General features: G+C 41.2%; 1 protein-coding gene across 2 annotated transcripts in view; it reads right to left on the bottom strand.

Annotated features, from left to right (window-relative positions):
• Nucleotides 1-25,634, bottom strand: part of lrrc1 (leucine rich repeat containing 1) — a 46,623-nt gene that overhangs the window by 14,387 nt on the left and 6,602 nt on the right. Inside the window, exons 2-13 of one of the 2 annotated variants that reach the window (XM_055889843.1) lie at nucleotides 21,129-21,271; nucleotides 20,689-20,806; nucleotides 18,560-18,638; nucleotides 17,089-17,178; nucleotides 12,537-12,593; nucleotides 10,093-10,156; nucleotides 9,537-9,611; nucleotides 9,128-9,272; nucleotides 8,440-8,558; nucleotides 7,802-7,885; nucleotides 5,237-5,352; nucleotides 4,815-4,987 (exon numbers count right to left, since the gene is read on the bottom strand). In XM_055889843.1, coding sequence (XP_055745818.1) covers nucleotides 4,815-4,987; nucleotides 5,237-5,352; nucleotides 7,802-7,885; nucleotides 8,440-8,558; nucleotides 9,128-9,272; nucleotides 9,537-9,611; nucleotides 10,093-10,156; nucleotides 12,537-12,593; nucleotides 17,089-17,178; nucleotides 18,560-18,638; nucleotides 20,689-20,806; nucleotides 21,129-21,149 — 1,141 coding nt within the window. In that variant the 5' untranslated portion in view covers nucleotides 21,150-21,271. The remainder of the gene's footprint in view (nucleotides 1-4,814; nucleotides 4,988-5,236; nucleotides 5,353-7,801; nucleotides 7,886-8,439; nucleotides 8,559-9,127; nucleotides 9,273-9,536; nucleotides 9,612-10,092; nucleotides 10,157-12,536; nucleotides 12,594-17,088; nucleotides 17,179-18,559; nucleotides 18,639-20,688; nucleotides 20,807-21,128; nucleotides 21,272-25,634) is intronic. The other variant, XM_055889842.1, reaches the window with a different exon arrangement.

Below are 25,634 nucleotides of genomic sequence, written 5' to 3'. Positions count from 1 at the left end.
TGTCATGGTGTTGTCAACTGTCATGGTGTGTTGGACTATGATAGTTTGTTGGTGATGTGAACATCAAGGAACTTGAAACTCTCGACCCGCTCCACAGGGGCCTGTTTGGCCCACCTTTTCCTGTAGTCCACAATCAGCTCCTTTGTCTTGCTCACATTGAGGGAAAGGTTGTTGTCCTGGCAGTCTTGGACCTCCTCCCTATAAGCCGTCTCATCATTGTCGGTGATCAGGCCTACCACTGTTGTGTCGTCAGCAAACTTAGTGGTGTTGGAGTCGTGTTTTGCCACACAGTCGTTGGTGAAAAGGGAGTACAGGAGGGGACTAAGCACGCACCCGAGGGGCCCCAGTGTTGAGCATCAGCGTGGCAGATATGTTGTTCCCTACCCCTTACCACCTGTGGCGGCCCGTCAGGAAGTCCAGGATGCAGTTGCAGAGGGATGTGTATAGTCCCAGGGTCCTTAGCTTAGTGATGAGCTTTGTGGGCACTATGGTGTTGAACACTGAGCTGTAGTCAATGATAAGCATTCTCACATAGGTGTTCCTTTTGTCCAGATGGGAAGTGTGATTGAAATTGCATCTGTGGATCTGTTGGGGCGGTATGCAAATTGGACTGGGTTTCCAGGATGCTGTTGATGTGAGCCATGACCAGCTTTTCAAAGGCCTTCATGGCTACCAACGTGAATGCTACAGGGCGGTAATCATTTAGGCAGGTTATCTTCACTTCCTTGGGCACAGGGACTATGGTGGTCTACTTTAAACATGTAGGTATTACAGACTAGTCAGGGAGAAGTTGAAAATGTCAGTGGAGACACTTGCCAGTTGGTCCACGCATGCTTTGAGTACACATACTGGTAATCAGCCTAGCTCCGCGGCTTTGTAAAATGTTGACTTGTTTAAAAAAGGTCTTGGTCACATCAGCTAAGAAGAGTGTGATCACACAGTCTGGAACAGCTGGTGCTCTCATGCATGGTTCAGTGTTGCTTGCCTCGAAGCGAGCATAAAAAGACATTTAGCTCGTCTGGTAGGCTTGCGTCACTAGGCAGCTCGCGGCTAGGTTTCCCTTTCTAGTTTACAAGCCCTGCCACATCCGACGAGCATCAGAACGGGTGTAGTAGGATTCAATCTAAGTCCTGTATTGACGCTTTGCCTGATTGAGGGTTCGTCTAAGGGCGTAGTGGGATTTTTTATAAGCATCCGGATTAGTGTCCCGCTCCTTGAAAGCTGCAGGTCTAGTCTTTAGCTCGGTGCGGATGTTGCCTGTAATCCATGGATTCTGGTTGGGATATGTACACTACCGTTCAAAAGTTGAGTCACTTGGAAATGTCCTTGTTATTGAAAGTAATGCAAAATAGTTGTCCATTAAAATAACAAATTGATCAGAAATACAGTGTAGACATTGTAAATTACTATTGTAGCTGGAAACTGCAGATTTAAAAAAATAAAAAAACATTTAAAAAAATTAATGGAATACCTACATAGGCGTAGAGGCCCATTATCAGCAACCATCATTCCTGTGTTCCAATGGCACGTTGTGTTAGCTAATCCCAAGTTAATAATTTTAAAAGGCTAATTGATCATTAGAAAACCCTTTTGCAATTATGTTAGCACAGCTGAAAACAGTTCTGATTAAAGACGCAATACAACTGGCCTTCTTTAGACTAGTTGAGCATCAGCATTCGTGGGTTTGATTACAGGCTCAAAATGGACAGAAACAAAGAACTTTCTTCTGAAACTCGTCAGTCTATTCTTGTGAGAAATGAAGGATATTCTATGCGAAATTGCCAAGAAACTGAAGATCTCGTACAACAGTGTACTACTCCCTTCACAGAACAGCGCAAACTGTCTCTAACCAGATTAGAAAGAGTGGGAGGCCCCGGTGCACAACTGAGCAAGAGGACAAGTACATTAGATGGTCTAGTTTGAGAAACAGCACTCCATTTTGCAACTCCATACCATGTGGATGGCGCTTAATTGGGGCCATATTTCCTCCTACAACAGAACAATGACCCAAAGCACAGCTCCATACTATGCAAAAACTATTTTAGGGAAGAAGCGGTCAGCTGGTATTCGGTCTATAATGGAGTGGCCAGCACAGTCACCGGATCTCAACCCTATTGAGCTGTTGTGGGAGCAGCTTGACCGTATGGTACGTAAGAAGTGCCAATCAAGCCAATCGAACTTGTGGGAGGTGCTTCAAGAAGCATGGGGTGAAATCTCTTCAGAATGCAAAAGGTCTGCAAGGCTGTAATTGCTGCATTCTTTGACGAAAGTTTGAAGGACAATTGTTTCAATCAATAATCATCATTTATAACCTTGTCAACATCTTGACTACATTTCCTATTCATTTTGCAACTCATTTCATGTTTGTTTTCATGGAAAACATGGACATTTCTAAGTGACCCAAAACTTTTGAACGGTAGTGGGGACGACGTCGTCGATGCACTTATTGATGAAGATGGGTGACTGAGGTAGTATACTCTTCAATGCCATTGGATGAATCCCGGAACATATTCCAGTCTGCGCTAGCAAATCAGTCCTGTAGCGTAGTACCACTTCTGTATTGAGCGAGTCAGTGGTACTTCCTGCTTTAGTTTTTGCTTGTAAGCAGGAATCCCGAGGATAGAATTATGGTCAGACTTGCCAAATGGAGGGCAAGGGAGAGCTTTGTATGCGTCTCTGTGTGTGGAGTAAAGGTGGTCTAGAGGGGGGGTTCCCCTCTGGTTGCACGTGACATGCTGGTAGAAATGAGGTAAAACGGATTTAAGTTTGCCTGCATTAAAGTCACCGGCCACTAGGAGTTCCACTTCTGGATGAGCATTTTCTTGTTTGCTTACAACCTTATCCAGCTCGTTGAGTGTGGTCTGAGAGCCAGCATCGGTTTGTGGTGTTAAATAGACGGCTACGAATATAAACTCAGCAAAAAAAGAAACATCCCTTTTTCAGGACCCGGTCTTTCAAAGATAATTCGTAAAAATTCAAATAACTTCACAGATCTTTATTGTAAAGGGTTTAAACACTGTTTCCCATGCTTGTTCAATGAAACAAACAATTAATGAACATGCACCTGTGGAACGGTCATTAAGACCTAACAGACGGTAGGCAATTAAGGTCACAGTTATGAAAACTTAGGTCACTAAATAGGTCTTTCTACTGACTCTGAAAAACACCAAAAGAAAGATGCCCAGGGTCCCTGCTCATCTGCGTGAACGTGCTTAGGCATGCTGCAAGGCATGAGGATGGCAGATGTGGCCAGGGCAATAAATTGCAATGTTCGTACTGTGAGACGCCTAAGACAGCGCTACAGGGAGAGACAGCACGGACAGCTGATCGTCCTCGCAGTGGCAGACCATGTGTAACAACACCTGCACAGGATTGGTACATCCGAACATCACACCTGCGGGACAGGTACAGGATGACAACAACTGCCCGAGTTACACCAGGAGCGCACAATCCCTCCATCAGTGCTCAGACTGTCTGCAATAGGCTGAGAGAGGCTGGACTGAGGGCTTGTAGACCTGTTGTAAGGCAGGTCCTCACCAGACATCACCGGCAACAACGTCCCCTATAGGCACAGACCCACCGTCGCTGGACCAGACAGGACTGGCAAAAGTGCTCTTCACTGTTGAGTCACGGTTTTGTCTCACCAGGGTTGATGGTCGGATTTGCGTTTATGGTCGAAGGAATAAGCGTTACACCAAGGTCTGTACTCTGGAGCGGGATCAATTTGTAGGTGGAGGGTCCGTTATGGTCTGGGGCGGTGTGTCACAGCATCATCGGACTGAGCTTGTTGTCATTGCAGTCAATCTCAACGCTGTGTGTTACACGGAAGACATCCTCCTCCCTCATGTGGTACCCTTCCTGCAGGCTCATCCTGACATAACCCTCCAGCATGACAATGCCACCAGCCATACTGCTCGTTCTGTGAGTGATTTCCTGCAAGACAGGAATGTCAGTGTCTGCCATGACCAGCGAAGAGCCCGGATCTCAATCCCATTGAGCACATCTGGTACCTGTTGGATCGGAGGGTGAGGGTGATGGCCATTCCCCCCAGGAATGTCCGGGAACTTGCAGGTGCCTTGGTGGAAGAGTGAAGTAACATCTCACAGCAAGAACTGGCACATTTGGTTCAGTCGATGAGGAGGAGATGCACTGCAGTAGTTAATGCAGCTGGTGGCCACACCAGATACTGACTGTCACTTTGATTTTGACCCCCCCCCCCCCCCCCCCCCCTTTGTTCAGGGACACATTATTCAATTTCTGTTAGTTACTTGTATGTGGAACTTGCTTAGTTTATGTCTCAGTTGTTGAATCTTATGTTCATACAAATATTTACACATGTTAAGTTCGCTGAAAAAAACGCAGTTGACAGTGAGAGGACGTTTCCTTTTTTGCTGAGTTTATATAAGAACTCTTGGTACAGCTTATCATGAGGTACTCTACCTCAGGCGAGCAATACCTCGAGACTACTTTAATATTAGACATTGCGCACCAGCTGTTATTGACAAAAAGACCCACACCCTCGCCCCTCGTCTTGGATTGTGCGAGGTGGAAAGACTCATAGGAGCAGGAGCCTATCTCCCGTTTCTGTAGCCCAAGGCAACTTAATGTACAAGTACACCCCCTGGACAGGACACTTGTCTATAGCAGGCCTTACCCCTAATCTACCTCCTTAATGCCAAGCAGATACGCATCGGGTCACATTTTTTACAGGTCTTTGGTGTGACTCGGCCAGGGATCGAACTCCCAACTTTCCAATCTCAGGGCGGACACAAACCACAAGGCTACTGAGTTGGAAGCCCATGAGAAGACCTTACCTTTACTATCTGGTTCTAAAGGCTGCTGGGGCAGGAGCACACAGGTGAGCACCTTTTCCCCAGACTCTGGGTCTATGTCATTCTGGAAGGTGAGCAGAGGCTGCGACTGGTTCTCTGACAGCCACAGGGCCTTGAGTCGCAGCGCGGTCAGAGATATGGGTAGGTGGAGCAGTCTGGAGAGAGATGACATGGTATAGACAGGCTTCAAAGAATATTGCAAAATGTTTTGTGAACCTGATTGATTTGTGGACAGCTAAGAACGAGTATATTGGTGTCAAATATTATGATTTACAGTGAGCACCAGTCACATCTAAAAGCTTTACTGGGTCTGGTGTATATTCAAATGTAAATATTGTATATGATATAATGTGTATATGATTAAAAAGGTTAATAAAGTGGCATTGAATTTGAATGTAGTCTACCTATTTCCAGAGACATCAAACACATGCAGCTCTGAAGCCTGAGAGATCTCAGAGGGAATCCTTGTAAGCCTGTTCTCTCGTACACAGAAGACATTCAGGCTACTGCAACCTCCAATCTTGATTTGGGTAGGAAAGACATACAAATAAGACATGAAAACAGTGTCTTTAATTCTTTAAGTCATTGTCAAACACCCACACATTTGCATATTTGTTCCGTGTTCTGAGGCACACAGACATCTTGAGCAGGAAGAGGGAAAAAGCTTTGGTTAGAACAATTTACGTAAAATAAAAAAATCTAAAAAGTTACATTTTTACTTTACCATTTCAAAACGCGATGTGTGTGTATACCTTCATTGTTCAAAATATCCATTTAGTGTAATGGATATAGAAAGGTAAACCATTCAGAGCATTTGGGAGCTTTGCCACAGAAATGGGCATATTTAAAGTCCTGTGTAGCTCAGTTGGTAGAGCATGGCACTTGCAATGCCAGGATTGTGGGTTTGATTCCCACGGGGGACTAGTATGAAAAAAAATATGAAAGTTGCTCTGGATAAGGGTGTCTGCTAAATTACTCAAATGTATTGAATGGCTAAGGTGTTTGGCAGAGTTGGAGCTAAAATTAGCTGCAATTACTAGTGTGTTAAAGTAGGGACCTGATGGGCCAGCTGTAGTCAGACTAATCTACTAAATCAGTCAGTAGACAGACTTGAACAGGAACCAAATACAGTAATGGAGTCTCATCATGTTAAAAGGATCTGGCTAAGCTGAAGCCCTCACTGGAGTAAATAAGAGTTGAAGAAGAGAAGTCCAAATACCAGCAGGAATCCCAGTTAGTAGGCTACAAAGTAGGCTACTCAAAGTCTAGCCATTACCTCAGAAGTAAGCTATACAAAAGACTACATGCATGGGCCTACGCTGAAACAACATCAATACCATTGTTTGTCTATGGAGATCTTCCTAAGTAAATAATATTCAACACTAAATGAATATGAAATGCCTTGTTAAAATATTTGCATTAAAATGGAAATAAGCAAATATCAGACTTTGAGGCATAAATATTGATTTAACATCAACCACTGTATTGTGGTGAACAAGTGCTCGTCTAGTACCAGGACTACTGTTAACATTAGAAAGGTCATGCAGCATTTACAGTTTGAGACAATAAAACAATGACACTATCAATTCATTATCTGGGCCAAGTGCTGTGGACTCACTTGCGTCACTGAGACACAGGGGCATTGTATAATCACTAAAGGGCCTTTCAGATAACGATTTAACCAGAGGGAGCTTGCTTTCTCTCCAACAGGCAAGATGCTAGAATAAATATACAGCACTCGGAGAATAAACCATAGCTGAACACGCCAGAGAACTGCAGAAGATAATAGAAAATAAATGGATGGGGGGGGGGGGGGCTGCATGTTTTGTCTGTGAAAAACAGTGTGCTTGCTGTCTGCGCTTGAATCTCCTGGAAACAAAAGATAGCATGCCACCAGCCTAGGAGCTAAAATCATGCAGCTGCTACTGTACAGACAGTCACATGCCGAGAATGATGAGTGGCACAGTCACAGTGGGAGATGGCCTTTATGACAGTTCTCAGGTCGATTTGATAATCGACATTGGTCTGCATAGTACGACAGTGGCATACTGTACGCTTCTACTGAATGAGATTCAGTTCACAGAAACTAGATTTCCTGGTTAGCAGGTATGAGGATTAGCATTTCACAATCCCCACTAAAATCAGAAGGGGTCAAGTCTAGTGCAGATAAGTTCTGCATGCAAATCACAGTGATTACTGGGGGATGCACTAACCAGATTACACTTACTCATGACTGAGGCTTCTATGATTTTACATCATTGATCCGAGCAGCAGGGTAAATCATGGAGGCAAAATGAGATGCGATCAAGCTGTACGTTAGCCTTTATCTGAGCATGTTCAGACTGAGCATGCACAAGCATTTTGCTTAGGGTAAAATGGTTAGCTTAGCATTACATGCAAATTGACAGTTCCCTCACACATATAGTACCGAAGCATTAAAACGTATACAAGTTAATTTTCCTGTGTCTAAATTGAAGGCAAACTGGTGTGGGGGGGGGGGGGGGGGGGGGGATTATTTCTACAGCAGAGCTAGGAAAGAAGTTCTGCCAATTGGAGAAAGTGACAGTTTGAAATAATTCAAAAAAGTACCTCACAGCAGCAAGAGGACAAATTGCTTTTTGATCCAGTCTATACAGTGCACTCCTTCATATAATACAAGAATTGTGTTGTAAATCAATGTACTGTGGAGCGACTTCACTGCTGCATCACAAATGTGATAAATATGGTAAAATCACAAAGGAAGATGGAGTCAAACTTTCTGAGCCATTGAACAAGCCCTTATTTTATCACAGAAAGAAACTCAAAGGAAGAGGCATCATGTCCTCATAACATAAAGCATTTACAAGATAAGAATCTAAGCCCATAATATAGGAGACTATGAACTGGGGTGCCCTTTGAAGCAAGTCTCAACAAGTCTCACTATGCTTCTTTGCTTCAAACTACTACATGTTGGAAAGACCATAGCATACCTCTTTTGGTAATGATGCTAGTCGGTTTCTGTCACAGTTGAAGTTGGAGAGTCTCTTTAGTTTTCCAATACTTCTTGGCACACTCTAAAGAGGGAAACAACCAGTAAGAAATAATTACATTTTGCACATACAGTAATGGGTATAGCAGTGACACTTGACTGGCATGTGGCCCAGCATGGGGATTACTTACACAGTCCTCCTGTCAGGATGAAATAAACAAATCTAATTGTTAGTGCCTAAGTGAGGATAAGTCCCTGGCGCACACTTAGATGTTTTTAGCCTCTTAGGAAGTGAAGACTAAGGGCATAATGAAGGTCAAAGGTTACAAGATAATAGGAGATGCATCCCTTCAGAAGGAAGATTAAATTGTGTCATGCTGTACTGTAGGTCAGAAGGTCTTTCCAAGGATAGAAGAGCACAGCCATCAGAGGTAGGTAATTACTACTGTAGAAATCAACAGTAGCTAAAGAGGACAATGTTTTGACCTTGTTAGCACAAATTAAACTGCTTGTCGTTGGATGAAACAGTTGTCTTTTGATTTCGATTACATAAAAGAAAAGTAATTGGGTCTAAGTTCTCAAACCTGCCCTCACAACAGTATGTATATATGAGGAACTACAGTGCTATCAAAAACACACCTGTAACTGATTCTCTGTCAGCATCAGTTCAGTGAGACTCTCACAGTTGCCAATGGTCTCTGGCAGCTGGGCAAGACGATTCTGGTCTGCTTTCAATATAGACAGTCGCCTTAGTTTTCCTGCAAAACAAAAAGCATTACTTACTGTGATTCAGACATATACATGAGGGTAGTCAGGATAGTATGGGAATCATTATCATTCATAAAACAAGTTAATTGGAACCAACACCTATGGCTAACAAAACAATATATCACAGTCTAACAAAACAGAACATTTTGTGATTCCATTCAACACAACAACGAAGGTCAATGTTTGTATCTCAGTCTTCTTATTGGGAATAAAATTACACATATTTTATTTTAAATCAAATAATGCTAAATGGATTTAATTATTACATTTTCCATTCATCCATTATATTGTACCCTAGGGCCACATCACCAGTGTTAAGTCAGTTTTGTTACCAAATGTGGACTCCTTATCATGTGGTTAACCTAAAGCCTTTTTGATATAACTACGCAATACATTTTAATCTGTTCAGATTAGTTTCCTGTTTATGCTCAGTTTACATTGATGTTGATCCCAGTTTTGACCCAATCAGTATCAGCATGGATCAACATTCACAAATGCAAAGCAGCACACACACGTCTCAAAGACACTATGGTGGTGTAGAGTGCAACAGCGTCCTGACCTATGCCCTCTGGCAGAGCATCGATGAGGTTTTGAGACACCAGCAGGTCAGTAAGGGAGACCAGGCCGCCGATCTCTTCTGGAAGGTGCTCCAGCTTGTTCTCTGATACATCTAGACACAGGAGGCTTTTCATGCTGCCTATCTCCTACGGGTTGAACACACTTCAATTATAAATGCATATCCCAGTCCGTGTTAGCCCTTAACAATAATGGTGCATCTCGTGACTGCATTATATCAACACAAGTTGCAATATTAATTTAGTCTAAGCACATCCAATGTTTTAAAATGGGTGGGAACCTTTTACTTTTTGGGGAATCAAACCATATTCTACAAGTTCAACTGTAATATTAAGACATTTTTTTTTAAATAAGAGAGAATTATTAGTGCAAACGTCTTAAACATATCTTACTGCAGGTAATTCAGCCAACTGGTTTCCGTCCAGCCACAAGTTCTTCAAGCTGACAAGACAGCCTATTGTTTCAGGCTGCGTGGGAGGAAGGATTTGAGGCAGAGGAGAGAGAAGAGATAGTGAGAGTGAGGAAATAATTATACACAGGTGACTGAGGCAAATGTAAACAAGACTGTGGAAGAATTTCAACCATGTGTAAACTGTCATTCCCTAGCCTGATCTGGTTTCAGTTCATCTCTCAGGAAGTGTCTCTCTGTATCAGAGTTACCTTTGCATAAACATTAAACCTGACATTGTTGTAAGACTATAAACTACAAAACTAAACGGCCCTGTCACACTACCTCTTCAGAATGACAAGACGGAGGCATCTTTATCATTACTCACAATTATGTCTCACATAACAAGAAAAGTGTTGAGTGAGATTTGAGTGCTGCCCATTCTATACACGTTTAGCTTGGCACATTGTTTACTTCAGTGTGAATGCTCTCCCCACAAAATCAACATCCTTACTGAGACCAGTTACAAGGTTACGTGCAAACAAGTCAGATAAACTTACCAAATTGTAAATTTCATTGTTCCCGAGGTCAAGTTCTTCAAGTCTGTGAAGTAGCGATAGTGACCTGTGGAATGCACCAGAGGGGTAGGAAATATCCTAAAACATCACATACTGTGTAGGCCTAGGCTTTGCAACAAACTCACCACACACAGAGATGGATGTACATTTGATCTACTTCTCATTCTCGGTCTGTTTCACTGCAGTTTCATTTTAACCATGTGCGAGTGAAAATGTATTGGCCACATACCAAGCAGTGAGACGGTTAGACAGTCCGCGAGAGACTGTTGTGTCAACATAAGTTGAAAGGGTTCTCCCCAAAGAATGTAAACGAGGCGTTGCCCCACTATGTAAAAACAAATAATTTTTTCCCCCTCGCTTTATTTCTCATCAGAGAAGGCAAATTGTTTCTCTAGATAGCAGGAAATGGAAGTTACAGGTGTTAAAAAAGCTCAAATCTGTAAATCCAAAGGGGGGCACTGTCGGCCGTACTCACCAACACCACCTTGTTACACAATCCGGGGGAGAACCCAGGTAGAACATTGGCTGAAGACAGACAACTCTTCAAAGAGCACACTGTGCTCTACATCACCTCGAAAGTCTAAATATAATCTTATATATAAATGCCTGTCATGTAAAACACGTAAGGCTTCATCTGTGGTCTACCTACAGTCTAATTGGCTACATGCTTGTAATGTAGTCATACAGACCCAACTTCATTACATCCCTTTTCAGGGGAATGGGTGCCACTCTCAGAGCGTTTGTGGAACACAGATGTCTGGGGCGGGTTGGGAGCAGGGAAAAATAAGAATTTCAGTCTCTGACGGACTAAAAGTAGGCCTAGTCGTCTTGAGCCTTCAATTAATATTTGCCCTGAAACAAAGCATATACAGTGCATTCTGAAAGTATTCAGACCCCTTCAATTTTTCCACATTTTGTTTCGTTACAGCCTTATTCTAAAATGTATTAAATTACCTTTCCCCCTCATTAATCTACACACAACACCCCATAATGACTACCCCATAATGACAAAGCGAAAACAGGTTTTAGAATTTTCAGAAAATCTATTAAGACAACAAAAATAGAAAATACCTAATTTACATAACTATTCAGAACCTTTGCTATGAGACTCGAAAATGAGCTCAGGTACATCCTGTTTCCATTGATCATCCTTGAGATGTTTCTACAACTTGATTGGAGTTCACTTGTGGTAAATTCAATTGATTGGACATGGAAAGGCACACACCTGTCTATACAAGGTCACACAGTTGACAGTGCATGTCAGAGCAAAAACCAAGCCATGAGGTCGAAAGGACTGTCCTTAGAGCTCCGAGACACAATTATGTCGAGGCACAGATCTGGGGAAGGGTACCAAAAACATTCTGCAGCATTGAAGGTCCCCAAGAACAGTGGCCTCCATCATTCTTAAATTGAGTTTGGAACCACCAAAACACGTCCTACAGCTGGCCGCCTGGCCAAACTGGGCAATCGGGGGATAAGGGCCTTGGTCAGGGAGGTGACCAAGAGAGAACCTTCCAGAAGGTCAGCCATCTCTGCAGCCCTCCACCAATCAGGCCTTTATGGCTGTGGCCAAACAGAAGCGAGTCCACAGTAAAAGACACATGACAGCCCGCTTGGAGTTTGCCAAAAAGCACCTAAAGGACTCTGACCATGAGAAACAAGATTCTCTGGTCTGATGAAATCAAGATTGAAGTCTTTGGCCTGAATACCAAGCGTCACATCTGGAGGAAACATGGCACTATCTCTATGGTGAATCATGGTGGTGGCAGCATCATGCTGTGGGGATGTTTTTCAGCAGCAGGGACTGGGAGACTAGTCAGGATCGAGGGAAAGATGAACGGAGCAAAGTACAGAGAGACCCTTGATGAAAACCTGCTCCAGTGTGCTCAGGACCTCAGACTGGGGCAAAGGTTCACCTTCCAACAGGACATCGACCCTAAGCACACAGCCAAGACAAATGCAGGAGTGGCTTCGGGACAAGTCTCTGAATGTCCTTGAGTGGCCCAGCCAGAGACCGGACATGAACCCGATCGAACATCTCTGGAGAGACCTGAAAATAGTTGTGCAGAAACGCTCCCCATCCAACCTGACAGCGCTTGAGAGGATATGTAGAGAAGAACGGGAGAAACTCCCCAAATACAGGTGTGCTAAGCTTGTAGCGTCATACCCAAGAAGACTCAAGGCTGTAATCACTGCCAAAGGTGCTTCAACAAAGTACTGAGTAAAGGCTCTGAATACTATGATATATCCTTCTTTTTTTTCTAAAAACCTGTTTTTGCAATGTCATTATGGTGTCGCGTGTAGATTCAGGGGAAAAAAGTAACAATTTAAACCATTTTACAATAAGGCTGTAATGTAACAAAATGTAAAAGAAGTGAAGGGGTCTGAATACTTTCTGAATGCACTGTGTCTAGGGAAGTACTTACTCTGGTAAATACGTCAGCAGGTTCTCTCTGAGTTCCAGTGACACCAAGTTGGAGAGCCTGTGGAGAGAGACAAAAGAGAAGTGGCTATTTGTTGTTGTACCCAGATTATCACAAACAGAAAATCAGAGAGAGAAAAAAGCAATTCTATTTGTCCTTTTTATGAAGATTATTTGAAGCCATCTCGGACAGTCTATGAATTCCAAGAATTAAGGCTTTTAGGAGCACGAATACCAACTAAAATAATGGCTGAGGTAATATCTTTGATCCCCAATGAAAGGGAACCACGGAGCTCAGGTTAAAAAAAAAAAAGTACGCACAATCTGTAACTAGATATTTCCTTCCATCTGATTGTGACCTATAAGAAAGGTATTCAAATAATTACAGCACTTTTGATTCCAGCTGACGGGTGGGTGGTAAAGTGATGCGACTCACTCGTGCAAGTCTCTGGAGATATGGCTTGGACATCGTCAGTGGTGAACTACAGGCCTAATTGCATCAGAAGCACAGAGGAATCTCTAAATCTTGTGGACTGGAACATTCAAGCCACAAATCAATCGTGGCTTATTGCAAATCAAATTGCACAAAAAGTAATCAATCTATATAAAATGTGGCCTTAACTTGATTGACACAACGCTACGATTGAAGTCTTAGCATTTGTTATGACTTCCGGAATCAACGTACAGATTTGTTTTTAAAGAAGAAAAAAAAAGTGTACTTTAGGTCCATGTCAGGACTATCCATTTAGACCTAGTTAAAGAATTGAACATGAATAGACCATGATACAGTATGGCACTCTAAAAACATGTTTGATCTTGTTGATTAACTGGCGTGTCCATGTACACTCTCTACATAATGGTGTGTGTGTGTGTTTAGAGGTAATGTTTTCAGTGTTGTTTCAAATGAAAGTAATAACCAAGATAATCAAATTACCATTAGGTTGTGATAAAATCAGTGGTTAATTTGAGCTGGGTCCTGCCGGAACATTCTAATAATAGCACATTCTAATAAAAGCGATCAGAGTTCATTTGAGTCGCCTCCTCTCTAATTCTCTCGTCTCACAAAAAACGTAATTTGAAAGCATAGATTTTCAGCACTCGCCTGATATTCTAAGAATTTATTCAGGTTGAGCCAGCCCGGTGTTATGGTTTGCGCAACATTGTAGCCTAGAGAAAAACCCGTGGCTGTAGCTGCAGTGAGAGAGAAGCGTGCTTGTATCTCTCACAGAACTAGAATAAGATTCATTTTCTATGATCTCTCTCCACTCTGCTAGACATGAGCCTGCAACTCATCTCAACAGGGTTGCACTTCATTTATTTCCTCATAACCGCAGGAAAGGGGCAGCTGCAGCACCCCTGAACATTTTAAATACATTTGCGAAAGTTACAGATTTACTGCTGTCTGTTCAGAAAGAAATGAAATCATTCAGAATACTACACCAGGAGGAGGCATATTCATTTTGCCACAGACGATCAATAGCTTTTTTTATCTTCTTTTTTTAATTGCCTAGCTGTGGATTGTGTGTAGCCCAATCAAAAGACATAGCCTACAGTCTGGAACACGCAGTAAATCTGTCAGTGAACAACATGCAGCCAAAACAGGCATTGCGCAATATTTCTAATACAATAGCGGAAAAACACAGGTTGGAAAGCAAATGGCTCCTGCTAAAAAGAGAAGACTAGTCTGTCTGCTGTAGGCTACCAACATATTTTATTAACTTCCAAATAGGCCTATTACGTGAACAGCATTGTTTTACAAAGTAAAACAAGACGAGATATGTTTTTGGCACGAGCGCATCGCCTAGGCTATTGATGGATTCAAGACTAGGTCATTTTTATTGAGCTCAGATTCTCAGTGTCTAAAGAGCCGGTCATTTCGAAAATTTGTGCGCATTTTCAAAATATTCTACTAAAGACTCCAGTAATGTAAAATTACCTGGAATTGCATGAAATGCATTAATAAAAGGGCAAATTCTTCTCCGGACCTTAGGCTACAAAAATATTTCCCATGTGTGCAACTAATGCAAGCGCCTCTACTCTACTGCTCTATTCCACTACGCAAATGCGATATGCATGCAATGCTTTATTATAAATGTGAATTACTTTTCATGCGTTCCAGTACCTCAGAGCCCCCCCAGGTCAACCCCCTCTTTCGTGCTCACATTTTGTTAAATGGTGAATTTCATTCAGTGACAGTATAATGAAATAAAATCCTAAAGTAGTTTTTGGAGGGAGGGAGGGAGGGAGGCAGCAAATCCTTTAACAAGTAATACTATTTGAATGGTCTACTGGCTCGGGAGCTTTTAATAGAGACAGGACAGTTGACAGTCTGTTCTTTGGTCTCAGGAATAACATAAATAATGGGAGTAAAGCAAATAAAATGTGAGCCATGAAGTCTCAAACGGCGGGACAAACAGAGTAGAATTCTTCTTAATCTATACGCAATCTCTCCTGAATGACAGGCTAACCCGACTGGGTCTTTCTGGATTCCCCCGTCACAACGTGAGTTTACTGGGCCAGATTAAAAGGACAGAGAGAAATCTCTTGTAGCTCTGATGCTTGCAGTTTTAGCCCTAGCATTTCAGATTACCCAGAGAGCCAACCAAACCACTCACAACATGCTGCAAGAGGCGCAATTTAACACTCACTAGGCCATACATTATGTTTTGCGACAGAGCCAGACAGCTGACTATTACCATGTTGAGTTGATAAGGTGTCAGTGCCATTCACCCCTATGACGGAGAGCTGCATGCGGTGTTGAGCCACACCAACTTGTTTTTCAACCGTGTTCTAGTTCTCAGTCATTAACTCCCCTAGTTGTGAGGGCAGATACTGACATGCCCCGACTCATTGAGTTATGCAAGTCTGATAGATGCATGATCTTAATTTGACCCCTACTGTCGCAGCAAAATAATCCTGCAGCAACAGGATTTGAACGTTAATCAATAATGTTGCTTGATCAGTGGTTAGGGTATTATCTGGTCAAAATTAGACAACATGACAAGTGCAACACTTAATATAACCGTGTGGTAGTGCATGTTCACTGAATTCATCTGCCTTTCCTGCGATAAGAAAATTCTCAGCAACAAAAGAGTGATCAAATTAAGATCTAACATCTGTATGGTACACATGCCTTAGGCGGAGGTAGAATCCTATGCCATCGGGAGATAGACGGAATAGCTCTGAAAACGGATCTGTTATCCCTGAGCCCTCTAAACCACTCTGCATGGGAGTCGGATCCAGTGGAAAGCCAATAGAGAAATCTATCTGTCAAACTGGGAAAGTAAGAGCATAGATCAATGGCTCAAATGCAAAAACACTGATATGGTATATCAATGCTGGATGATTCCCAGCCTGGGTTATCCAAATGTAGCTACTACAATGGTGTCTAGGTGAGATGTTAGCTGGCCACATTGATAATTATAATTTCGGAAACATGGTACTAAAATATTGTGTAATTGCATCAGATGCTCGATTAAGTTCTGGGGGCAGATGTGTTGAAAAGACACTAGAACGAGGAGAAGAAGCAGAGCGTCAGCGTCACCCCCCTCTCTCTGAAGTTACAGTCAATGGGACAAATATCCCCTTTTGGAAATTCGAAAGATGCGAACACCTTTGAAATTGTGATTTGTTTAAATGATCAGTGATGAAAAATCTAAACAAAGGTTCTCAGTTGTCACATCCCACAATCTGTTGACAGACAGTACGATACCATTTATGTTGGGTGAGCCTGTCCGAGAGATTAACAGCGGTGTAGAAAAGTGTTTTTTCTATAAATCCATAAAGCCTACACCTTTTGTGTACAACCTCATATGTGGTGATATAATTTCAGTCCTCCACAGCTAGATGAGTGAATGGATGAACAATCAATATCTGGGCTAATGCTCTCCATTTATTCACAAGTAGGTCCGTCTTAACATTAACTGTCACGGTGCTCTTACTAGGTCACCATGGTAACTCAGATGAACACAGATTTAATAGGACTTAAATCGAGCTGAGCGCAATGAATGTAACATTACTTAAAGTCTATAATCTAGACCTACTAATCACGTAGCGAGAAAACCAAGACTGAATCATTCTGCAAAATACCATCTGTGTATTAATCATGTAAGGCTATGCTATATACAGTAATCCCTAATTTACAGCAATATGTCAAATCAAAACAGAGCTTTGTTTAGTTTTACACTAGTTGCTCCGTGCTTTATTAATCCTTTATCTGAAGGAAGAGAGCGCTGGCATTCTTCTGCAAGTGAAACATCAAGGAACATGGCACGCTGGAGAAAATTACACAGGAAATTAACAGGGCCGCTGGGGATAGAGAAGGACAGGAAAGAAGCAGAATCTGCTGATAAAACTAGCCCTGTAAATGTATCTGCCATAAATCCAATAACACCATTCTTGTCCCTTTGTGAAATTATACACTGAATCCTCATAAAAATGACCAAAAGATTAATTTTAAATATTATTAATATAAAAAAAGACGATTCCGTATGAAAAGGACGATGAAGCAAATGTTGTTTTTGTTTTTTTTAAGACTAAAAGGATGAGGTACTTACTTTCCAATGTTATCGGGAAGAATCTGCAACGAAATGTCATTGATGGAAAGGCAAGTTAAATTGTGGAGCTCTGAAAAACTCTCAGGCAATCTGGAAAAACAAGAGGCATTCAAATATACATCAGATCCTTGCGAGATGACAATAAATGGATGCAGATTCTTGAAAATCTCTGGATCTGACTGTATTAATAGGCAATAAGGAAACATCCATAAAATATACTATAAAGCTGACAGGAAAGTGTCTGATCAACAGGAAATAACTTTCCATTTGATACATTATGGTTTTAAGCCTTCGTGATCTGATTCACTCCTATCTAAAAAATTGTCACCCAGAGATATATTTTTTACATTTTAGTCATTTATCCACAGTGACTTACAGGAGCAATTAGGGTTAAGTGCCTTGCTCAAGGGCACATTGACATATTTTTCACTCAGGGATTCAAACCAGCAACTTTTGAATTACTGGCCAAAAGCTCTTAACTATTAGGCTACCTGCCGCCCACTCATATTTAACATGGTAACCCAGAGACAATCTCCGACACACAATGCTACTGTCAGTGTGGGAGAGTGAAAGTTTTATTTGTGGGTTGTAATGCCTGGCCACATTTCATTCCAAATCACAACGCTTAAACATGTTGTATCATCTGCAGGTCAGTCAGAGTGCCAGCTATATATTCTCTTCCTGGGAACTGAGTAAAGCTTTCCAACAAGAACATCTAGGCCCTTCAAACTCAACTCTGAACCTTGAAGCCAGTTCCACTGCATTTCCCCATTGTTATCCTCTGATCAGGGATTGATTTAGACACCAGGTGGGTACAATTCATTATCAGGTAGAACAGAAAACCAGCAGGCTCCGGATCTTGTAGGGTAATAGTTGAATACCCCTGATCTAGGCCATATGTACAGTACCAATGTGCAGCTAATCACACAGCCCAGTGCATGGCCAGTCCCAAACTGAACCATATGGCATTGTGGCTTTGCCTCCACTGGGGTGCAAATTAAACACAGACCTCACCATGAGACCAGAGGACGCTAGTGGAAGGCGTTATAGGGGGACTACAATGAGCCTGTCCTCCTATAGCTCTTCCCACCAGCCTCCTCTGCATGAGACAGCTGACAGGAAAACTAGGGGAGGAAAAAATATCCCATACAATTATATTCATTAACTTAAATGACTAGTTCATGCTAATTGAACAATATTTTAGTTAAATGCGGTCAGATAGGCTAGTTAAAGCAACAAATAAATGCTGTCTGAAGATGTACCTATATAAAAAAGTTATTCCATTTTCCTTCCAGTATAGTTCTTACTTACAACAGTCTGCTAGTGTTCAAACGATACTTACTCTGTTGAAGTTGTCATGCAGTTCCTACATACAGCCTACTATAATGCTACTACACCGCTGTAATGTCCGTCTTGTTATCCTTCCCATTCGCTAAACATTTATGGAGACATGAATTCAAAGTTCAGTTACCTTGTTAATGGGTTTCCACTAAAGTCTGCTACTTGGAGCGCTTTACAGTAAGAAATGGTCTCTGGAATTTCTATGATGTCTATATGAGGGAGGAAAGAACTTCATATTAGAAACATCTTGATCAACACCCTGTAAATGGTATTGAGAAACACACTAAACACTGGCATAAAATGAAGACTGGTTTTGTTAGCCAGGCCTGAGATTTCTTGGCCAAACTATAACGTGCCTCAGTCAAGATTACAACTTAGTTCAGAACGTCCATCCAACTAGGCATTCCACTTAAAGCTAATGATCCAGACAATGTTAATAGATCTCCATAAAGGAGAAACGTCTATTTAGAATCACCACAAAATGATTATGGTTGTGGTGGCAAACATAGAGAGCTGCATGTGAAACTGCCATTTGAACTTCTATAAATCAACATAATTAGCATTCTGGATTTTGTCCTACTGGGAAGCTCTGCGATGGCAGCTCTCTTTGAGAAATTTTAACCCTTTTAGTCCAGAAGTTATGGGAGAAACCACACCAATGTGGCTCTGAAAATATGTTGGGTCTGTACAGTTAAGGGGATTGATAGCACTGAATGGTGGTTTGAGCTACTTCTATTGCTTGTCCAGCATTTATTGCATTTTCTAACAAAGAGCCTAGTCATAACTGAGGCATTATCAAAATAAGCAGGCAGTTTAAAATGTCTTCATTCATAGCACCAGTGGTCGAGTCAATGAGAGTTTAGGCCTGTTTGGTGGGGCTGAAAATCCCTCCAACCAAGTGTTTATAGTAGGGATGTGACAAATGTAAAAACATTCTTAACGTTTAAACTACCATTTATTGTTTAAACGATAAGACAAAAAAATCTTCAAATTACATGAATTCACAATTCAGATATGGTCCTGCTTTTGACCGCCAGGTGGCAATGCAGTTCAATCAACCACAGACCTGGCTAGCTACCAGACGGTCGCCACTAGTTACCACAGCCACAAAGTCATAAATCCCGCCTATTTCTACAATTTCTCTTCTTAAAATGTGGTTTTAAACGTAACCTTAACCACACCGCTACCCTTTTGGTTTGTTGTAGCGATGTATGACAGCGTGTTCATAGACGTCCAACAATCTGTTCTGCCACGTATGGTGTTTAAGAGCTTTGTAGGGCTATTTGCAGAGCAATCATTGTATAATTTATCCATCTGGGCCATCACAGTTTTTCAGCATGGCATCTTGTAATCTGGTTCTAGACATACCATTAGGGCAACATTGAAGCCGAAGTCATCTACCATAGACAAATGGCTGCATATCAACTGCAATCAGCGCTGCAATTCTGACTCCGTCCCTTATCTCACTGCTGCCAGCAACGGGTTGGGTTTCACGGTGCCTCCCATTCAGCATTGCACCTGTAGCTCAATTCCACCTTGCAAAGTTTGCATTTCACAACCTTCTCATTTAACTTCTCAAAGTATTGCCATACAGGACTTTGCTACTGTCGTTTCCGGTCTCACTCGCTGCCATTTTTTCAACTGTTAACGAGGATGACGTGCAGAGATCTTTATATTCATGGCAAATAATTTGAAAGATGCATATCTCCTCCTACTAACGTTACAACATTGTTGCATTAAGTGTATATTTAAAGGTGCAATACGCAGAAATCGAGCAGCCATTTCCTGGTTGCTAAAATTCGAACAGTTCTCTAAATTTCAATTTGTTACAAAACAATCATCTAAACCAATTAAATATTTTTAATACCCCAAAATATTGTATTTTCAGCTGTTTGTATCTGGTGTACAAAACCGAAAGCAAAAGACACAAAAAGAACATTTAAGACTGGAAGCATAGAAGTAGTGCACATAGAACATCTACTGCTTCTTAGACTTGCTTTCAATGAGAATAACAGATTTATAACTCACATTTCTATGTGAATTTAGTTGGGTCGCCCAAAAAGATACATATTGCAGTTTCAATTTTTAATTTTTATTTAACCTGTTTGTTAGTGGTAGTTTTGATAACTGCACTGTGATTTTAACTTTGTATAAACATTTTAAAAAATGTAACACACTTTAGTTTCTTTTTTTATGTTAACAATCCCAATTTAGTTTAAACGTCACACCCCTAGTTTAGAGCAGTGGTTCTCTTCTCACCATTACGAGAGACATCAAGTTCTACCAGCTGCATGAAGTTGGCTATCTCTGGTGGAAGCCTATGGATCTCGTTGTCACTCAGGCCCAGCTTTCGTAGCTTTACCAGCTGAAAAAATGGCTGAAAAAGACAACACACATTAGATTAGCAGTAGGCCTACAGTTGACATGGACATAGGAAACATTCAGTGTGAACAAACACGATACAACATGGTGATCAATAGCTTAGTCCCATCCTGAAAATGTGATGCAACAGTAGTATGTTGATAAAACAAAACATTTCCCAGATTGAACCAAATGAAAATGTTGAGTGAGTCTTAAACTGGTTATAGGCTAACTTGTCCACAAATCAACTCAATAAATAAGTTTAAACCAGCAAAAAGTAAAGCAATTAGGCCTAAGAGTGGTGGTCAGTGGCCTGGGAAATATTGTTCAGTTCCTACCCAGTTCTCTGACGTAATCATCTATTCTTCTGGATGATGACCTACTTGGATGGTGCCTTATCCTGACACTGCCAGGCACCCAAGTCAACATGCAATTTAACCGTCTCCGTTTCATAGATATAAAAATTACTCCCCAAAAGGACCTGTTTCAAAAACAGACAATTTCAAGAACACTATGTAAGATGGTTGGAAACGCTTCTAATCGAAACAATGTCCTGCACACTGAACAATGTCCTGCACAAGTCTCATTATAGATCTCCACTACTAACTGAAAGCGATATCACAATCTTCATTGTCTTTTCACAGAAGTCGTGAGGGAATTATATATATAGCCCTCCACTTTAATTGAATTATGAATAATAGGCTACTGGTATAAAAAAAAAATCTCAGATGAAGTAGGCCTATTTTAAGGACAAGTAGTCTACTTAGATTGCAAACCCAAGGCAATCAGTGATGACGGTGAACTGGACTCCAATTAGCATTCAAGAGCACACTCAATCTAGGCTTCCACCTTTGACATATTCTACCTGCAATTAACTGCAAATGTATCTTAGACCTTCTACTGGTAAGTAAACCTACAGAAAAGTATGAGATTTAAGCACTTTAGGACAAAGAGAGTTAGCCTAGCGTAAAGGCTATTTAGGATAAATAACCTAGCGTTTGAACGGTAGCAAAGTTGTGGGATAGGACTAACTTCAACCTACATGTATTGACCTGACTAGGCCTACTCAGAATGAATCAGTTAGACAATGACAAGCTAAAATGGAGACTAGAGACAATTAAACATGCTAATACACCAACAAGCTAAAATGGAGACGAGAGCCAATTTACTAAACAAGCTAATACGCCTACATGCCTTTCGTGTCGACTGTGCTTGTGCTGTTCCCTGATTTAAAAAAAATGTGTTTTTTTTTAAATGCTGTTGTGTTTGTCTGAAATTTACATTTTCCTGTTCACAATACCGCATTCTTCTACGTCCACAACAAACCTAGCCTAATCAGAACTGGACTGAAAACAGGTATTCATGGGACGGAGACACAGACAGACACACCCAGACAAGACAGCCCTAGATGAAACTAACACAGGTTTCATCGCATGTTTGTCATGACCTGAAACTCATGGTTTCAACAACCTTATGACCAGACAGAGAGAGGAGCATACAAGCCTCTATTCTGTTCATTATAAATATAGACTAGGCCTTGGTCTGTTCTAATGTCCCAACAACAAGTTGAATCAGCCGTTCCAGAGTACAATGTCAGAAACAGGAACGGCAGGTTAGGCTTTCGTTCACCCCCCACGGCACGCCCCCAACTCATCCAATAGGCTAGAAGTACTGCTGTACACACCTTTTCTATTCCTATTACTGTCCATAAAAAACAGACACACATAATGAACAAAAATATTAAACGCAACATGTAACAATTTCAAAGATTTTACAGAGTTACAGTTCATTTAAGGAAATCAGTCAATTTACATAAATGTATTAGGCCCAAATCTATGGATTTCACATGATTGGGCAGGGGTGCAGCCATGGGCGGGCATAGGCCCACCCACTGGGGAGCCAGGCCCAGTCAATCAGAATGAGTTTTTCCCCACAAAAGGGCTTTATACTCCTCAACACCCATCCCACCTCAGACGATCCCACAGGTGAAGAAACCGGATGCAGAGATCCATGGCTGGCGTGGTTACATGTGGTCTATGGTTGAGAGGCCAGTTGGACATCCCTCAAAACTAGAGACGTGGCATTGTGTTGTGTGACAAAACTCCACATTTTAGAGTGGCTTTTTATTGTCCACAGCACAAGATGCACCTGTGTAATGATCATGCTGTTCAATCTGCTTCTTGATATGCCACACCTGTCAAGTGGATGGATTATTTTGGCAAAGAGAAATGCTCACGAACAGGGCTGTAAACAAACGTGTGCATAAATGAAAGAAATAAGCTTTTGTACATTTTTTTACATTTCAGCTCATGAAACATGGGACCAACACTTTACATGTTGCGTTTATATATGTGTTCTGTGTATATTTATATCTCAGACGGATATTGCTCATCCTGATATCTTTATTTTGGGGATTTGTGTATTGTTAGGTATAACTGCACTGTTGGGGTTAGGAACAAGCATTTCACTGCACCTGCGATAACATCTGCAAAATATGTGTACGGAACAAATAAAATTAGAATGATTTGATTTGCACCATGAAAACTGAAATAATAAACCGTTCCACTCAAGTCAATATTTGGGTTATCCTAGATTCAACTGAGGGGTATCCTAATGACTCCCACAAACTAAACTTTCAATTTGTCTCTATACCAGTTTCTTTACAAAAGAAGAGCTCCTGTTTAAAATTAGAAAAATATCAACAAAAGAAAAATCTAGTAGACAACAGAGTTGAACTCCCCTCAGCTTGAACAGCATAGAAGGGTTAGAGTGATCTGTTCATTTGGTCTGTTTGAAATAGCCTATTTCATCATCACTGGTAGCCTATGTCATGATTTAAGCTATTCTTTAGAATGAAGTTCAGTGTCTATATTGTACCTTGCACAGAACATTACCCAAAGCCAAAGGTATTAGCTTGAAAACTGAAGAAAAAAAAACTAGCCTACAATTAACCTAGTTTAACCTAGGCATATTCCCTGTGGCCTAGCTCAAAGGTTCTCTAAACTAAACAAGCCCGATTAAGACCATTCAAAGTCATAGGTGCTCAAGGACGACTTGTTCAAACAGATGCCAAAATGAATTAACTTAACCTAACAAACTACCGGTACTGACTCTGTCTAGCCTATATAAAATGAGGGGCCCCAAGAGGTTAAACAAACCAAAATGGCTAGGGGTAAAGGGGTTTGTCAAACATTCCAAGCCATTTGACATGGTTACTTTCTACAACATCTTTCATAGTTTAAGGGGAAATTATTGCCTAGATCAGGGTTCCCAACTGGAGTTACCCCAAGTTCTGAGCAAAACAAATCTCACGTTTTTTGGGGAGTGGACACAAGACTAAAACACCTGTAAATCAGCTCAGTGATTTACCTTTTGGAAATCTGTTCCAAAGTATTCCCATGCATAAAAGAGATATATGTGACTGTATACAAATGTAAGCAAGGTTTGAAATTATTATGTTTAAGTCAAATATCTATTTGGCCATATTTTGGTCAATTTGCAGTTTACCATCCGCTCAAAAAAATTATTAATACAATTTTAAAAATGTCCAGCACCTAAATTGAGTTGATAATCCCTGCCCTAGATGAAGACATTACGGTGTGGTCTATGAGGACTAAAGGTGTCAGCATGTTTAAGTTTAGCTGCGGCTAGCTGAAGTATACCCGAAACAGAACGAGTGTTTTCGCATAATCTCTTAAAAGACCTTGTGCATTTTTTCTCGTTTTTCAAGCAAATAGTACTGTTTGACCATTTTGAGACACCAAAGCCAGAATACGCTTCGTCAAAATAGTCAGAATTAATCTTAGATACCACAAGACATCTGTCATTAATTATGAAGATTTCGCAGAGGAGATCTTAGTTAGATGTAAAATTGTGTGACTAAGATGTTTGGTGCAGTATTTCTCAAATGAAAAAAATGTGCATGAAAACGAGTGATCTCTCATTGAATGACAAAATACTTAATTGAAGAATCCCTACAGTTGACCAATCATGAACGAAGGGGCGTAGACGTCAGCTTCCGAACTTCAGCTGACCGAGAAAAACTAGCGTGCCCGAACAGCCGAAAAAACCCTTACCAAATTCCAAAACTAAAAAAAAAAAATCACAAAATCTAGTCATAATGTGTGACCGTCCGGCTCGATCTCATGTAGCAAAATTTGAAATGGTGTATTTTAGCTAGCTAAACAATGAACCATTAACTCAATGTTACTACCCTGCATGAATCTGAAGGTAACTAACCAACCAGGTTCAATGTTAGCTAGCTAGCTAACATTAGACCCAGGGTTGACCAAAGCTCTTCCTGGAGATCTACTGTCCTGTAGATTCAGTCCAACCCTAAATTAGCATATCTGATTCAGCTAGTTAAGGTATTGTTGTGCAGCTAATTAGTAGAATCAGGTGTGTTAAATTAGGGTTGGACTGAAAACCCACAGGACAGTAGATTTCCTGGGAGAGGGTTGGGCAGCCCTGCATTAGGATATAACTCGCAATGAAAATGGGTCTGAGATACGAATAATATTACGATACAGATCATACTTGTAACATTAGCTAACAAGCCAGCCAGTTAACTTTAGCTAGCGACCTAACAGTACGCTTTAACTTGAAATGAAAACGACTGGCAAAATTAGAAATGTATTATAACTGAAATACATGGATGGATGCTACTCCCTCTCTGTCATGGATGCCATGGTTTCCCTTAGTTTAAAGATGTAATCCGGAGACAGGTATTTTCTCCAGCCTTCTGTGTTCTCTTTTCGAGAACATTGAATCTCCTTAGCTATCATACTCTAATTCCACTGATTTCAAAACTCGGACCACCAGAAAGTGGAGAGCAACACTAATAA

Source organism: Salvelinus fontinalis, chromosome 30 (genome assembly GCF_029448725.1).
Source record: "Salvelinus fontinalis isolate EN_2023a chromosome 30, ASM2944872v1, whole genome shotgun sequence".
Lineage (NCBI taxonomy): Eukaryota > Metazoa > Chordata > Actinopteri > Salmoniformes > Salmonidae > Salvelinus > Salvelinus fontinalis.
The sequence above is the reverse complement of the archived record's forward strand: the minus strand, read 5'-3'. Positions and strand labels throughout refer to the sequence as shown.